General features: G+C 66.2%; 2 protein-coding genes across 2 annotated transcripts; one reads left to right on the top strand and one right to left on the bottom strand.

Annotated features, from left to right (window-relative positions):
- Nucleotides 1-2,587: 2,587 nt before the first annotated feature.
- On the top strand, nt 2,588-6,226 carry EDF1 (endothelial differentiation related factor 1). Its single transcript, XM_045082752.1, has 5 exons — nt 2,588-2,777; nt 4,254-4,305; nt 4,646-4,806; nt 5,152-5,245; nt 5,809-6,226. The coding sequence occupies exons 1-5, from the start codon at nt 2,700-2,702 to the stop codon at nt 5,868-5,870; spliced, it is 447 nt and encodes a 148-aa protein (XP_044938687.1). The 5' UTR covers nt 2,588-2,699; the 3' UTR covers nt 5,871-6,226.
- Nucleotides 6,227-6,756: 530 nt separating this feature from the next.
- Nucleotides 6,757-15,577, bottom strand: MAMDC4 (MAM domain containing 4). The gene is made up of 28 exons (XM_045082925.1): nt 15,456-15,577; nt 14,581-14,789; nt 14,337-14,510; nt 14,131-14,256; nt 13,822-13,952; nt 13,653-13,737; nt 13,383-13,508; nt 12,971-13,269; nt 12,717-12,890; nt 12,293-12,377; nt 12,039-12,218; nt 11,833-11,961; nt 11,568-11,699; nt 11,349-11,470; nt 11,157-11,268; nt 10,913-11,029; nt 10,644-10,778; nt 10,388-10,524; nt 10,097-10,316; nt 9,895-10,032; nt 9,688-9,806; nt 9,509-9,599; nt 9,237-9,383; nt 8,934-9,068; nt 8,719-8,846; nt 8,515-8,623; nt 7,610-7,788; nt 6,757-7,486 (listed from the first exon to the last, which is right to left on the bottom strand). The coding sequence occupies exons 1-28, from the start codon at nt 15,575-15,577 to the stop codon at nt 7,445-7,447; spliced, it is 3,903 nt and encodes a 1,300-aa protein (XP_044938860.1). The 3' UTR covers nt 6,757-7,444.
- Between the last annotated feature and the right edge of the window lie 419 nt (nt 15,578-15,996).

Here is a 15,996-nt window from a genome sequence, read left to right as displayed (position 1 = left end):
TTCATAAGAGCTAATGGGGGAAGCAGCCGGTGCCCATGAGTGGACAGAGGGACAGAACGAGGACTGTACAGGCCACGGAATAGTGTCCCCCACAGAAAGGAAGGAGGGTCTGACACCTGCTGTAAGACCCGTAAGCCTTGAGGACACTGCTAAGAGAGCCAGTCACAACAGGGCAAATACTGTAGGATTCCACTTGCTGGAGGTCCCTAGAAGAGCTGAAATCGCAGAATCATAGAATGGAGGTTGCCGAGGGCTTGTGGTGGGGTGGGGGCATGCGGGATAAGAAGTTAGCGAAGGGGGACAGAGTTTCCGTTCTACAAAACGAAGTCATGGCCTTGACGGATAGGGACGGTTTCCCAACAGCACAAGTACATCTAACACTAAGCTGTATGCTCAAAATGGTGACGATGGTAACTTCATGTTAAGTGTATTTGACTACAGTAAAAAAAGATATTTTAGAGGGGGCGGGGCTCGCACAAAGGCTGGACTGCCAGGAGGGGGAATCACAGAAACACCTTAGCGTCTGTCTGCCGCCCCAACCGTGAATAGTCCTGAGATGTGTGAATAACCCTTCCCTCTTGAGGTATGCAGACTCTCACATTCGTGACATTTTACTAGACAGGTTTTAGTTGGTAACAGTGTTCGTTTTTCATTAGGGATACAATATTTAAACTTTATATTAGAAATACAGAAACGGCTCCGTTTTTTGCCTTCCGGAAGGCGCCATTACTGTTTGCTCGTCTCCACGTATGAAGGTGAGTGGGTAGCACCGGTAGACTGCTTACTGCAAACGGCGCGGGCAGAAGGGTCACTACCGTGACTGGCGAGGCGCCCCTGGAGGGAAGATGGAAGCTGCTCGAGCTGGTTCTCCTGACAGCTGCTGCAGCTGCAAGCCTGAGGCTACTCGTCCCGGGACGCTGAGGAAATGGGAAGCTCCCAGAGCCAGGGGAGGGTGTGCACAGGTAAGCATAGGTGTTGGGGGTGGGGTACAGACCCCTGCATCACCCGTGTCCTGGTCAGAGAGAGTGCCACAAGGACAGAGGCACTGGAAGTCTTTGCAGCCTCAGGCCTGGCATCCTGACCAAAGGCTAGATGGCAGACCCCGGCACAGACAGAGGACACGGAGGTCTAGGTAACTGTTCTCTGGGTCTGAGCCAACCAGGGTTGCAACACTCCGGAGCTGAGAGCTCAGCAGGGGTCACACGGCCAAATGCCGGTGAAGCTCCTGGACTTATTTAAACACCGTTAGCTAAGACGCAGCCTCTTTTCACACGCGTTGTTCCTTCGTCTCTCTTTCTGGCCGATCACAAGCGCTTTGGGGACCCCACTAGGGCAACCTTGAGTGGGGATGTGCTTAGCTGGGGTTTATGGGATGTTTTATGATGCTCAGTCTTGCCTGCCTTTCCTGGGGTGGGTAGTCTTCTGTGGCTGCCAATTACCCCCTGCACAGCATAAGCCCGTGGACGTGAGGAAGCCGCAAGATTTGTGGTGTGAACCAGAAATCAGTCTGCGAATTGTGAGCGGAGGACTTGGTTCCCCTCAACAGCAGGGTAAACCAGAAGCCGTCTCCGCTGATGAGTGGCTCCTTGACCAGTAGGTACGACCTAATACACCGTTCGCCTTCCTTCTGTCTGGGTGGGGACCGCACTCATCAGACATCCTGGAGGAGCTCTGTGCGGAGCCCCAGGTGTCACCCAAACCAACATCAGGACCAGCATCGGATCCAGATCCTACCAAGCGCCCTGGGGAAGTGTCTGAGCAGTCCCGGTTTTTCACAGGAACAGTTCTGGAAAGCCATGACCCGGCGTCCAAGGAAAATACACCCGAAAACGTAAGCAAAAGCGTGAAGGAGACGCACTTGTTAATTCACACGAATGTTATTTTTTCTCAAATTCTGTGATGCCTGTGGTGCGTGTCAGACCTTCTGTCCATCCGTTACCGCAAAGGGCTGTCCACTACTGTAGGGAAAGGGAGGCGCGTTTCGAAGGTCACACGAGCGACACACGCTACGGAAGAATACACTTTTGTAACCTTTTGTAACCTTATTTTTACGGTTTTACGTGTGTTTTTAGCGGTTCCAAGTGCACAGGCTCGAGGCCCGCCCCAGCCCCGCTGCGGCGCGGACCCGACGGCGCGGACCCGACGGCAGGGCGCACGCGGGGCGGCCGCACAGAGCACGCACCCTGCGTCCGAGACCACGGCAGCTCCCCCGCAGCCCCCTCTGCACCGGCCGCGGCTCCGGGGGTCCCGTCCTCCGGGCGCGTCCCAAGCACCGGCCCCTCCCACCGCACCCTGTCCCTTGCGCGGCCGCACCGCACCCCTCCTCCTCCTCCCTTCCCCTACCCGCGCCCCCGTCCCCTCGGCGCCCCGCCCCCCCCCGAGGCCCCCGCTCCGCGGCGGGGCTCCCCGCTCCCCGCTCCCCGCCCGCCCCTCCGCGCCCTGACAGCGCACGGCCCCGACGTCTCCCGCCCCACGTCGCGCGCAGCCCGCCGCCCGCCGCCCGCGGGGACGAGCCGGGCGAGGATTGGGCGGGAGCCGCGGGAAGTGCCCGCCCCCCCGGGCCGCCGGCCAATGGGGACGCGGGGGCGGGCGGGCGGCCGGCGCCGGAAGCGGCCGAGCGACGAGGGGACGTCGCGTCGCCGGGTCTCCAGCAGCTGCCGCGGAGCCGCCGGACGGACCGCCGGACCTGCCCGCCCGCCATGGCCGAGAGCGACTGGGACACGGTGACGGTGCTGCGCAAGAAGGGCCCCACGGCCGCCCAGGCCAAGTCCAAGCAGGTGCGGCGCCGGGCGGGCCTCGGGGCTCAGGGCGGCCGGGCGGAGGACGCGGGGCGGGGCCGGGCGCGGGCCGGGGGCGGGGCGGGGACGAGGCTGGACACCCGGGCTGCGGGGGCCAGGACGACGCTGGGCCAGCCAGGGCCGGGGGCGAGGGCGTGGCGCCCGGGATGGGAGGCCGGAGACCGGGGCAGGGAAGACGGCCGGGCGGAGACGGTGTGCGACGGAGGTCGGGTGGGGGCCAGGGCCAGGGGCCAGGGAGAGGGAGGGCCTGGGCGCAGAGCGTGGGGGGGCCGGAGGGGTGGGGGGAGGACGGGGGAGGACGGGGGTGGGGGCGTGGACCGCTGGGCCGGGAGGGCTGTGGAAGGGTCCGGCAGTGTTTGGGGCCAGTGATGCGTGCGTGGTGGGGAGGCCCAGGTAAGGCCCCAGGTCGTGGAGGCTCTGAATGCGGCCCGGGTGGGCTTGTGGCCAGTGACAGCGGGGATGGGGTGAGCAGGGGCCCGGGGGAGGGGGAGTACCCCCCGAGGGACTGGGGCGCAGATAGGGGGCGGCCGCCTGGGTGCACTCAGGGTCTCCTCTGCCAGTGCTTGGCCCGCCCAAGGCTGGCTGTGGAGCCTCACTGAGGCCTGTTTTGGGATGCGGGCAGCCCTTGTCCCTGCACCGAGGTGGCCTAGAGACCCAGGGCACAGGTGGACTCTGCTTCTGGGTCACTGGAGCGAAGGTGACAGGCTCTGGAGGGAGAGAAGGTTCCTAGCTTGGCTTATCTACCCCCAGTTCACGTGTGAGTCCGATGCAAGTGTGGAGACGCTGGTCAGTGCCCCCCTGCTAAGTTTCTACCCTCGGGGGTCTTGGGCCTACACCCGCCGGCCGGGTCTGGGTCAGGATTAGCTGCAGCCCCGGGAACTGGCATTCCCTGACCTGCCCTGAGTTGCTCGCTTGCGGGGTCAGAACCAAACCCACTGTCCTTTCTCCCCGAGGAAGCTAAGCAGTACGAGCTAGCAGTCACGTGGACACGTGCTGGAAGCGTCTCTGAACGTGCCACCGCTGTCTCGGCCCCGTGGCCTCTGTGAGGCGTTCCAGTCGGGAAGTACCTCTTCCTAACATTTGGCGGGTGGAGGTCACAGGGTGTTGGTCTTGCTGGCGACGTTTGGGGGCGTGGGCCGTGGCTCTCGTGTTAGGAGTCGGAGTGGCCGAGTCTGATGCCGGCCAGCTCCGGGCGTCCCTTGTCCCATGCTGCTTCTGCGGAAGATCCGTCATCAGCTCGCGGTACCGGAGGGCGGAGGGTTTTGTGTGCAGAGCTCGGGCTGTCGACTCGGCCTTGCTCCTCTGGCTTGGACAGAGCTTCAGGACACGAGCTGCGGGCCAGGCTCCCTGGGCTGCACAGGCCCCGGACGTGCACAGCGGACTGACCAGCCCACAGCAGCTGGCGCTGGTGTCTGCAGATCGGATTCTGACTGGAAACTGTGTTCGCGTTTTTAGGCCATCTTGGCGGCTCAGAGACGTGGAGAGGATGTGGAGACGTCCAAGAAATGTGAGTAGTGTGCTTCCTCACCAGACGCGGGTGCCGTCGGGCGCTCTCTGCACCAGGCATCCGCACACCTGCCGTGCCCCCGGGGTGTCGGGACGGCTGCGGGGGCTGGAGGTGGGCTGGGGTCTTAGCAGAGCAGCGGTGCTGGGCGTAGTCAGGCGAGAACTCACACGAGGTTCTGCGCCCCGTGCTCTTCAGCCTGTGGGGTTCCCTGTGTTCCGGTGCCTGGCTTCCGGGGTCACCGTGGCACAGGCCGCCTGTGGGCCCGCTTCCTGTTCTGAAATGGCTTTGTTGGGGGTTCGTGGCAAACCTTGTGCTTTGCTTTCGCCTCGTGCCGGTGCAGGGGCCGCCGGCCAGAACAGACAGCACTCGATCACCAAGAACACGGCCAAGCTCGACCGGGAGACCGAGGAGCTGCACCACGACCGCGTGACCCTGGAGGTGGGCAAGGTGATCCAGCAGGGCCGGCAGAGCAAGGGGCTGACGCAGAAGGACCTGGCGACGGTGAGCACGGCAGGGCCCTTCCTCCCAGGCTGCGGCTGGGCAGGTGGGAGGTCGGTGGTCCGAACGCACCGCTGCACGGCTGGGGGTGGCTTTTAGTGGCGCTTGGCCCTGGGAGCCCCTGGGGAAGCTGTATCAGCCGAGCTGTCATTATCTCCTGAATGTGGCATGGCTTCCATCGTGTGCAGACCCCGGGGCCTCTGAGGGCAGGCACCTAGGAAGGCCCTTGGCCATGTGTTGCCACGGAAGGTGGTGCTCGTGGCGACTCCCTTGGCCGTGTGCTCATTTTGTGACCTGCCGTTGTTGGAGTTGTCATGGGCAACTCTTTAGAAAATCAACTCTCTTTAGAAAATCAACGAAAAGCCGCAGGTCATCGCAGACTACGAGAGTGGACGGGCCATTCCTAATAACCAGGTTCTGGGCAAAATTGAGAGAGCTATCGGTGAGTGTCCTTTGGTCCTCTGTCGGGTCCCCGCTGCTGCTGCCTGACCAGGTACAGGGCAGCTACCGAGCACAGGAAGGCCCCCGAGGCTGCGGAATTCTCCAGACCCTTAAGAAACTCCCGAGTGTGTTGTCTGAGTGTCATCCCCCCCCCCCACCCTGGCTTTCACGTTTCCTCTATGCCCTTGCTTTGTTGCTGGCCAGCGCCCTCCGGCCTGTGGATAGAAGGCTCAGTGGCCGCGCCGTGGTGTCGGTGTGGCACCGAGCACATGGAGCTCCCAGAGCACTGGAGCCCTAGTTCTGGGAGGGCCCAGCTGCCCTCTACCCTGGAAGGTTAGCCGGTGCCCGGACTGTGGGCTGGGCCCAGCCAGGACCGGAGGGGGCGGTCCTTGGCCCCCATGCTCTCTCCGCGGCTCCTTCCTGTGGAGGACGGGGCTGGGGCTCACAGGGTGGGGTGGGTGCTGCTGCCACCTTGGGGGGACGGCTGGGAGCGCCGTGTGCTGTCCCGCCTCTCGGGTCCTGGAGTGGCCGCCGCGGCGGTGAGTGGGCCAATGGCTCTTTCAGGCCTCAAGCTCCGGGGGAAGGACATCGGGAAGCCGATTGAGAAGGGGCCAAGGGCGAAATGAACGCAAAGCCTCGAAATCAGTGCGTTCCGGCTGGTCTCGTCCGGCCGGTTCCCCTGACCACCCGCGCCAGCGCGGGTCTCTTCACGCGGCTGAGCGGGACGCGGGGCGCCGGCCCTGCCCAGGAACTCCCTCTGTCCATACCTGCTGTCACACAAAACCTTGCGAAGTATTGCTTCTCCTGATCTTCTTTCCTTCTCATCCCCAGTGTCTGCCCAGTCTTGGGGTGACTCCCCGGGGGGCTCTGAGTGGGACCACCTCACGCTGGCGGGGGCTGTGGGGTGGGGCGGCCCGATGGGAAGAGCAGATGCTGTCTCCGGTCCGGCCTTCAGGGAAGCCAATAAACGATTGTTGCGCTTCCTGCTGGTGGAGAGTCGGTCTGTCTAGTGCGGTCGGACACGCCTTCAGCGCGCCACTTTGGCCCCCAGCATAGGAGGACACGGGTTTTGTGACATGCCGTGGTGGGGGTGGGGGGTGGTGCCTGAGGACCGTGAAGGTCACTCTGCAGCTCTGTTTCCTTGTCACCCTTTGCTGGGACGCTTTGTGGGCGTTGCCTCGGGGCACCAGACCCATGTGCTCCCCTGGCTTGGGCTCCCCAGTGGCCTGGCATGGCAAGGGGGGGGGCCTTCCTTCAGGTAGGCGGAGAGCACCTGGCTGTGTGGGTGGCCAGGGGGACCCTTCCTGGACTGGAGAGATTCTGTTCCGTTTTATTAGGGAGGGTATGTGGCACACCAGGGGCTCTAACAGCTCAGAGACAGGGGTGGCCTTCCTTCTCAGAGCCTGTGAGGACGGCAGGAACCTCAGCTTGGCCTGCCAGTGACCTCAGCGGCATCACAGGGCACCGAGTGACCTGTGTTTTGAGACACATCATTTTGGGGACCACTTCAACTTGACCATGGGATGGTGGACATGGGGGCCCTTAAGACACAGGACCTCTACCGTGGGACAGTGGACGTGGGACCTTTATTTAGAATCGTGGACACAGCAGAGCATCGCCCCCCCACCCAGACCCACTCTGTGCCCCCTTATACCCAGATAAGCGTTTGCTCCTCGGTCCGTCGCCTGCACTGTGGGGGTCTTTCCCTGTCCTAAGTCAGATGCGGAAACACCCAGCAAGGCAGGGACGGGGCTTGGGTCAGGATCCCATGGGCTGGGCTGGGCCACCTGAGTGTTGGGGTGACTGCCGGGCCTGGGGCACCGGCTTATCACGGTGCACTGTGTGTGTCTGTGTGTCTCTGTGCCTCTGGCCCCGGGTCCTGTGTGGTGTGGTCACCGAGTCCCTGAGATGCGTGGGAGGCACCCCCAAGTACATGCTTTCAGCTGCGGAGCCCTGGGAGCCCTCTTTGCGGCTGACCCGGCAGGAGGCACGGACCTCAGCCAGTAAGTGGGGGCTGCCCTCACAGGCCAGGGCATTTATTGTTGGGGTGAGGACCGTCCCCAGGCACGTGGGTGGCAGTCTCTGTGCAGGGTCACAGCCTGGGGGCTCCAGGGATCCTGGGGGAAAGGCAGGTGTTATTCCCTGGACAGGACTGCGGTTGGCGGGGGGTGCTTGTCTGGGGAGCCAGTCTCTGGGCCATCTACTGGGGGTCGGTGAGCGAAGCCGGCAGGGTGACATGATCCTAGATGGAAGGAAGGGAGCCTCTGAGTGGTGGGGGATGTAGGCACCCCCAGCCGGCCAGGCCAGGCCAGGAGGACTTCCCCGCAGTCTCCCCTGCCCGCTGGCCTCACCCAGGGGTGCCTACCGCATTGAAGACAATGTTGTCGAAGCCCGGGGCCACGGCTGCTGTCTCGGCCCGGGAGGGGCAGCTCCTCTCTTTCTGCAACCAGCGCCATCCCCCAAGTCCAATCAGCACCAGGACGATGAGCACGAGGAGGGCGCTGCCGACGATGGTTGGCACCGATGCGGCCAGTGCTGTGTCCCCTGTGTGCCGTGGGCATGTGAGCCCTGGGACTCAAGCCCTGCCCATCAGCCCTGCCCCGACAGCTGAGGACACGTGAGATGGCCCGTCCTTGAGGCCCCAGCAGGCTGGAGGGGGGCGCCAGGCTGAGGCCAGGGACCTGGCAGGTAGCTGCTCTGTTCAGATGGCCCCAAGCTAGACCCACCTCTTTGTCACCAAGAGACAGCCAGCAAGAGCTCCACAACCAGGCTGGTGGTGGTCTCTGGTGGGACGGGGCACCTGCTGCAGGGTCTGCGCAGCGTCCGCCCCCTCTGCGGGAGTGACGGCATGCAGTGCCGGTCCAGGAAGGGGACGCAGACCTGGCTGGGCTCCCGAGGGACCAAGGACCAGGGTGGCCCAGCCCAGAAGGAGAGGAGATGGGTGCCTGCGTGGCTTGGTTACGTGTGGAGTCTTACTTCAGCTCAGATCATGGTCTCACCCGACTTGCCCTCCCTGCTCTGGGAGTCGGCTTGAAAGTCCCTCCTCCGCCCCTCCTCTGCCCGCCCGCTCTCCCACAGGAGCCTTCTCTCTCCGCACATGAATAAATCTTTAAAAAAGGGAGTGGACGGGGGGGGGGGGGCCGATCTTGGTGACTTTCTTGGCCTCTTGGGCTGGAAGCCTTGCCACTGGCAGCCACGTGGGCCATGAGCTGCTGTGCCCGACGGGGACCCCAAGCACGAACAGAGCTGGCGGACCTGGGCAGGGCTCACCTTGGCTGGATGTGAGCCGCTGGCAGGGCTGCCCGGCCAGATACTCCACGTCGTCCAGGGCAATGGGCCCCAGGGCCGGCTGGCCGCTTAGTGTGGCTTCAAACACGATCTGACCGGGAGGGAGAAGGGGTTGTGTGGGCTAGAGGAGGCTGGCCCTGTCAGAGGCCTCCGGGATCTCCAGGCTCAAGGGCCGCCAGGCCTCACCTGGAACTCCTCGGCACTGACCACCTCCACGTGGCCTTCCAGCCACTGGTGCCGCCGGTGTGCGCCGGCGCTCCACACGGCCAGCTGGCCCTGCGCGCTGCTCAGGATCACTCTCAGCTCCCCCTTGTCTGCAAGCGGGGGTCAGGGCAGGTCAGGGCTGCTCCTGGCCCCAGCTCTTCCTGCCACCCAGGCGCTGGAGGCCCAGCTGCACTCACAGAAGTGCTCCGGAAAACCCACGTGGTACCAGAATCGGAGGCAGGAGGACTCGGTGGCAGGCAGAGGCTGGCTGCGCAGCCAGGCCGCCCGGCCCCCTGGGCCCAGCACACCGGTTTCAAAGAGAACAAAGTGGCCTGGAAATGAGAGAGGGCAGGGCTCCAGGCCAGCTGATGGGTTGGAGTCGACCCCGCCGACGGGGGTGGGAGCCCGGACCGGCTGGGCTCGTTGGCCCACGGTGAGGTGGGGCGTGTGCCTCTGGCACTGTGTGTGGCTCCGGGGCCCCTTCCGCATCTCAGACCCACCTGCTTCTGTGCCCAGAGTGTGGTCCACGGGGGGCTGGGGGTACCGGGAAGGCGTGGCCCCACTGCTCCAGTCCCAGCTAAACCCTCCCAGGCTGGGCCAGGGCAGATGGCTCCAGCCGCACAGGCCGGCCTCGAAGTCACAGGAAGCTGCGAGAGACCTGGGCAGGTCAGCAGGGCTGCCCCCGTTTCCCCTCTCTGGTCCAGGGCCGGGCCAGGCGTCTTGGGGTTGGTCTGGAGCACGTGCGAGGGTTGGGCAGGGGAGGTGCTCCCACCTGGCCGGGGGCAGGGCCCGTCCTGGAGCAGCAGGTCGTCTAGTGCGATGTAGGACCGCTCCACACCAGCGGCGACCGCCTCAAATACCACCTGCATGGCACGGGGGGGTGGGGGGGAGCCGCCTCCGGGGTCCGGACCGCCCTCGAAGGGGAGAAGGCCCCCTGCCTCCCACACTCACCCTCCAGGCCCTCTCCGCCTGCACGTCCACACTTCCCAGGCGCCAGGCAAAGCCCCCGTGGGCGCTGAGGCTGAGCACCTGCTGCCTCCCGGCCTCCTCCACGTGGACCTGCAAGGTGCCTGCCGCCAGCACACGGCCGGCCCGGTCAGCAGCCGCCACAAGGAACAGCCCCTCGGGGGCTCCTGGGCAGCTCCTGCCGCTCCTCACCTGGGTTTCTGAGGCTCAGGTGGTACCAGAAGGTCAGGCAGGCGGGCTGGGTCAGAGGCTGGTGCTCCTCTGAGGTCAGGGAGGCCACGTGGCCACGGGGCAGGGCATGTGGGCTCATGTCCACCACCATGTAGTGTCCTGGGGGGTGCCAATGTCAGCCTGCGTCTGACTCCCCCGGGCACCGCCGACCCCTGCCACGTACCCTGAGCCGTCTCTGTGGTGTGGTCGGTGCGGGGGCCCCAGGAGGCATGGCCCGTGGCATTGGTCTGTCGTGTCCAGAGGCCTTGGCCGCTGCTGGAGAAGCCACAGGCCGAGTCCTCAAAGGAGCACCGCCTGGAGGCCCAGCAGGGCCCAGGCCGCACAGCCACGTCGTCCAGCGCCATCGTCCCGTGGTAGCCATCTCGGAGGCCCTGGAACAGCAGCTGAGGGCCAGGGGTGTCAGCGGCGGGGGGCCTTGCCTGGCCTCCCCGCCCCCCCAGGCGTGGGGCCTCACTTGGTACTTGGCGCCGGAGCCAGCCTGGTGGTGCAGGGTGGCCCAGGCCTTGTGCCAGCAGTTGCCGTGGGTGCCGCTCCGCGACCACAGGAGGGTTTCTGCCTCTCCTTCCCGCCTCACTGCCAGGCGCAGTGTCCCTAGATGCAGGGGGCGGGGGGAGAGGGCCAGAGTCCGGCTCCTGGTGGCTTCCTGCCTCTCCTCCAGGGCTCTGGAGAGGCAGAAGAAGGAGCCCTCGCCCAGCCCGAGGATCACTCACCGATCTGGGGCCCGTGGAGGTGGTACCAGAAGGAGAGGCACTCCTGGGTGGCTGCTGGGGCCTGGGGCTGGGTGAGCAGGTGGGCCCCGGGGCCCCGGGCCGGGGGGTCCGTGGGATCCAGGAGCAAGTAGTAGCCTGCCATGGGGACACCGGTCTGAGCCGCAAAGATGCCAGCTTCCGGGATGGACTTGGCCAGGATGGGCGCACTGCCCTCCACCCGCTCCCTGACTCTGAGAGCTGCTCCCCAGGCCTGGGTGCCCCCACCCTACCTTGGCCTGTGGTGTGGTCGTACCCAGGCCCACGGCTCTCGATTCGGCGCCAGTGGGCATCTGTGAGGTGGCCGGAGTGCCAGCCGCAAGTGTCCCGCTCAAAGTTACAGGAGACCTCTGGGGGGACCGGGGGGGTCAGCACAGCCCAGCACCACCAGGCGCCTCCTGTGTCCTGAGGGGGCGAGGGCTCCCAGGGGTCCGTCTGGGTGGTCTGGGTGGGAGGCCCCTGGGGAGGGACTGGGACCTGAGTCCTTCTCGGTGGCCGTCACGGGGCTGCAGTCCTCCAAGGTCACATCGTCCACTGCAGCACCCTGCTGGCCAGGGCCATCCAAGTCCACCAGGCTGACGAACTCCAGCTGCGGCAGGAGCACAAGGGAGGGGCTGTTAAATCAGGCCCGGCTTGGTGAGCGCCGCCCCCCCAGGCTGTCCTCCTCACCCGGAAAGGCCTGCGGCGCGCCCCGATAAGGACCGTGTCCGCCTTCCAGTCGCCGCTGCTGCTTGGGGCCTGCCACACGGGCTCCCGGCGGCCACCCTCCACCACGACCAGTGCCAGGAAGCCTGGGCGAGGGGGTCCTGGTGGATCCACCCGGCCCGCCCCCCCGTCCCCCCCCCCACAGGGTGCACTGGGGAGCTCTCGCCAGCCCCCGCGTGGTACCTTGGGGGTCACCGTGGAAATAGTAAGCCATGCGGAGCTTGCAGCGGGGGCCCGAGGGGCCCAAGGGAGGTGTGAGGACCCGTGCCTCTGGCGTCAGCTGTCCCCAGGCCCTCTGCAAGGACAGGAAGTGCCCTGAGGAAGAGCGAGGCTGCTCAGAGCCAGTTCCTGCCAGGGACCCCCACCGCAGACACGGTCCCTAGTGGGAAGAGGCAGAGCAAGGAGCCCCGTGGGGACAGGGTTCGTGGGCAGGGGGCTCAGGCCTCACCCGCAGCGGCCCCGCTGCCGCCCGCACCCGGGCCTCCGCTCTCTTGGGCCTGGAGACGCCCCCACTGCAGCCGCCCCACGCTGGCGTCTTCCCAGCCTCCGGCCGCGGGGGGCTCGAAGTCCGAGGTGCCTGGAACAGTGGCCCGCTGAGCGGGAGGGTGCGGAGGAAGGCGGGCCCCGCCTCCCGCCGCCCGGGGCGCCCCTCACCGCATTCCTGCTCGTCTTCGCCCGCCTCGCACTGGTGCTGGAAGTCGCAGAGCTGCTCTGGGGGGACACACAGGTCCCCACATGAAAGATGTCCCGGCTCGCAGAAGTCCTGGGGCCGCAGGCTGGACAGCTGGGGCCCAGGGGCCGGGGCCCAGAGCCCAGGGGGCGGACTGGACATGTCTGTGGAGGCAAAGCAGGGGTCAGGCGGACCGGAGTGGCGCTCCTGCTGGGGAGGGAGGGGCTCACGGGCCCACCTGGGACTGGCTGGCAGTGGTCCGACAGGATGAGGTCATCCAGGCTCACAACGCCACCTGGGCCGGTGTGCCCAGTGAGCAGTATCTGAGGGCACGGAGGCGGCTCAGGGCGCACCCCAGCACCCTCTACCGTCCCCAGCGCTGCTCCCTCCAGCCCGCGCCCCGTCTTCTACTTTCCATGTCACCGGACACCGTCTCTGGTCACTGCCCTCCCACAGCCCCACAAGAGGGGCTGTGATCATGACGGCTCCTTCCCTGGAGGATGACCTCACTGACAAGCGGACCAGCCTTCTGCTGCGGCAGCCTGGAGGGACCCGGGCCAGCACCCCGCCCCCCGAGCTCCTCTGCTCAAGCTCTGGGGGCCCCCCCGCACCTCCCACGTGCCCACCCTCCCCCTTCCAGCCACTGCTCTCTCTGGCCTCACCCGGAAGGGGTGCTGGCTCTGGATGTCCACCCGGTCTCGGACCCAGGCGGCCCCCAGCTCCCCATGGCGCCTGCGCAGCAGGACGGGGACCTGGGGGGAGCCTGGGCTCCGAGTCTGCAGGAAGAGTTGCAGGGAGCCATCCACGGACCCGTGCAGGTAGTGATAGAAGGTGAGCTGAGAAGAAGCCGTGCAAGGTGAGGCAGACCTGCCAGCCCAGGCCCCCCGGACAAGCCACCCTGTGTCCCCTGCCTCACCGAGCAGTTGTGGGCCCCCGATGCTTGGAACTCGGGGCTGGAGAGGACGGCGGGGGCGCTGGGCTCGGCCGTGGAGACCAAGAAGGAGCCTGGGCAGAGACAGGTGTGGGCAGGGCTGGCGGGGCTCCGGGAGGTGAGGACCGGCGCTCCCCGGCGGGCCTCACCCTGCACGCTGTTCCGGCTGTGGTCCCGGCGTGGCCAGGCTGGGTGCCTGGCGCCTGCACTGCGGTTCCGGGCCCAGCCCTCCGAGTGGTTCCACGGGCCCAGGCCCGTCTCAAAGTCGGTGGTGGTGTGGTGGCCTGGAGGACAGGGGCGGGGCGCTCAGACTGTCAGCAGGGCCTCTCCGTGACCCGCCCCCGCGCCCCAGCACCCCATGTTCTCTGGATGGTCCGCAGCAGCCCCTCCAGCTCACGGCAGATGGGCGTGTCCTCGTCCGAGCTGTCCCCACAGTTGTCCTCTCCGTCGCATAACTGGTGGGACTCCACACAGGCCATGTTTCCACAATGGTGATGCCCCAGAGGGCAGTGTGCCTGGGGGGCTGAGATGGGCGAGGGGCAGCCCTTCACCGTGACCCCCAACTGCGGGGCCGGGGCTGCTGGGGGAGAGGCTCAAGACCGACCGAGTTGGGTGTGAGCAGGTGAGCCCCCCCCCCCAGTGTGGGCCCATGGCAGGGGGGCCTTACTGGGCAGCCCACAGCCCCTGAAGACCACATCGTCCAAGGCCACGGTACCCCTGTGGGTCACATTTCGAGTGGCAGAGAAGGTCACCTGAAGAGAGTGGGGCCCTTAGGACTTAAGTCCAGGCTCAGGCCCTCCCTGCCGCCGCCAGTACCCAGACCGTCCCTAGCTCACCTGGAAGTCGTCCCGGATACGGCCAGTGGCCACCACCAGCTCCTGCCAGCCTGGGCCCCAGGGCCCGGAGCTCTGCCACAGGGTCAAGGTCTCAGCCCTGTGGGTCAGCTCTAGCCGCAGTTCAGCCACATCTGGAATGGGGGATGGGGGGTCCCCGGGGCAACTCAGGCCCCAGGGCTGCTCCCTGGGTCCAGCCCTCCGATGCTGTCCCTCCTACTGGGGCCCTCCCAGGCTCTGCAGCAGCCCTCCTTCCTTTCTGGGTCTCTCCCCTCAGGGCACCCACCCGGCAGTAGGGTCCCGGGCACCCACCTCCAGAGGCCGCGTGGAACCAGAGCCTCAGCTCGCAGGTGGGGGCTGCGTTATGCAGGACAGGGGAGCGCAGGACAGCTGTGGAGGCCTCTTTGCCACGATGGGTGCCGACAGCCATGTACCAGCCTGGCCCAGCAGAGAGGTCAGGACACGGGGCTGGGAAGAAAGAGGGGAGGCGGCGCTCTGGGGACCCAGCCAGGCCTCACCGAGGTCCGTGCCGAGGGTGTGGTCCGAGCGAGGCCCCAGAACCTCCAGGGAGGCTCCTGCCCTGTCTCGGAGCCAGCTGTAGCCTGAGGTGCTGACGTCCTGCCAGCCGCACGGGTCCCGCTCGAAGTCGCAGGCGAAGGGGGCGCCCAGGGTGGGCGAGGCTCCGTGGTAACCTGGAGAGTGGGAGGTCAGTGGCTGCCTGTCGTGGGCCCGCCCGCCCGCCCCTGCTCAGCCCTGGCTCACCGCAGCGGGTCTCGTCGGAGCAGCCTGCGCAGTCACACACGAAGTTGCATGTGGCCTCGCGGGGGGCCCTGCAGTTGCTGGGGGCCCCGGTCCAGCCTAGGGGCCCAGCTGCCGACAGAGAGACAGCTGGGGGGCTGGAGGCAGGGTGGCCCCCCAGTCCCAGGGAAACCTGCGATGCTGTTCGCCTGCTCTGGGGCCTCGGGTCAAGAGGTCAGGTGGGGAGAGGGCGGGTCCGGCCACCTGGGGCTCCCAGCCGGGCCCTTCAGAGTCCATCTGGCCTGGGAGAGGGTGACTGCGTAGGGCGATGGGAGCACAGGGCCAAGGGCCCCCAGTGGGGGGCAGCGGCCGAGGAGGGGGCTGGAGCAGTTCCCAGGAGGGGCCCCCGCCCTCTCCTCAGCCTCCGTGTGTCTAGGAGTGGTGGACTAGGGTCTTGCCTTGGGACCTACGGACAGTGGGGCCAGAGGAAGCAGAATTCTTGCCCCTTTCTCGACGACTTGGCCTGCGTACTCTCCCACCAGCTTCACCCAGGGCCTAGTACCCCTCCTCCCCTGCAGGCCCAGCACCTGTGCCCGGCTCTGCCTTAGCAGCCGGAGCCAACAACTCACCCACAAGCAGGACCAGGACAGGCAGGAAGCAGCCGGGCAGAGGCATGGCCGGGCCAGTGGGAACAGACGGTGTGCGCCCTGGGCAACCTGTGGCCCTTTTGCCCGGTTATCTGCCCGTGGCCCCACGGACAGACTGTGCCGCCTGCAGTGGGGCCTGGGCCCCTTCTGTACCTGCTGCCCATCAGAGAGCCCCGCCCCGTGTGGGGGAGGATGAACATCCGGCTGTAAAAGGGTCCAGGAAAGGGGCCCCTGGCCGAGGTTAGCTCCCACCTGCCTGGCTCCTTCAGACCAAAGGTCGGGCCACAGTCATTGTGCCCACCGCCGCCCAGGCCTGCCTGGTGTAGGCCCGGCAGGGGTGGGACGGGCTGCAGTGGCTCTGGCTGCGGCCACATCGCCGACCCTGTCAGGCTCTGAGGTCTCCTGGAGCTCAGAGGGGGAGCCCAGCGTGTGCCAACTGTGTCCCTGGCCCCAAGCACCCAGGGGCTTCATCCTCCGTAACTCAGTCCACGGCTTCCAGATGGCTTAGCCATGTATAAATGACAGTCACTGATCCGATGAATGTTCCAGGCAGTGTGGCCGGGCGCTGCCAGGCACAGCCCCCGGCATCTGGCTGCCATCAACCACGGTGAGACCTCCGGAGCTTGTCTCCTCATCAGTGACGTGTGGTCACAACAGCCCCTGCCCGGAGCGGCGACCCTGAGGCTCCCGTGGGCTCACAGAGGGCATGCGCCATGAGATGGCACCTGTGCTCACAGGGAGCCGAGGGGACGGGCACGTCCAGCGGTACCTGGCCCTCCCCACCCGATACCAT

This window comes from Mustela putorius, unplaced genomic scaffold (assembly GCF_011764305.1).
Source record: "Mustela putorius furo isolate JIRA1106 unplaced genomic scaffold, ASM1176430v1.1 tig00000596_pilon_pilon_pilon, whole genome shotgun sequence".
In the NCBI taxonomy this organism is placed as follows: Eukaryota; Metazoa; Chordata; class Mammalia; order Carnivora; family Mustelidae; genus Mustela; species Mustela putorius.
The sequence above is the reverse complement of the archived record's forward strand: the minus strand, read 5'-3'. Positions and strand labels throughout refer to the sequence as shown.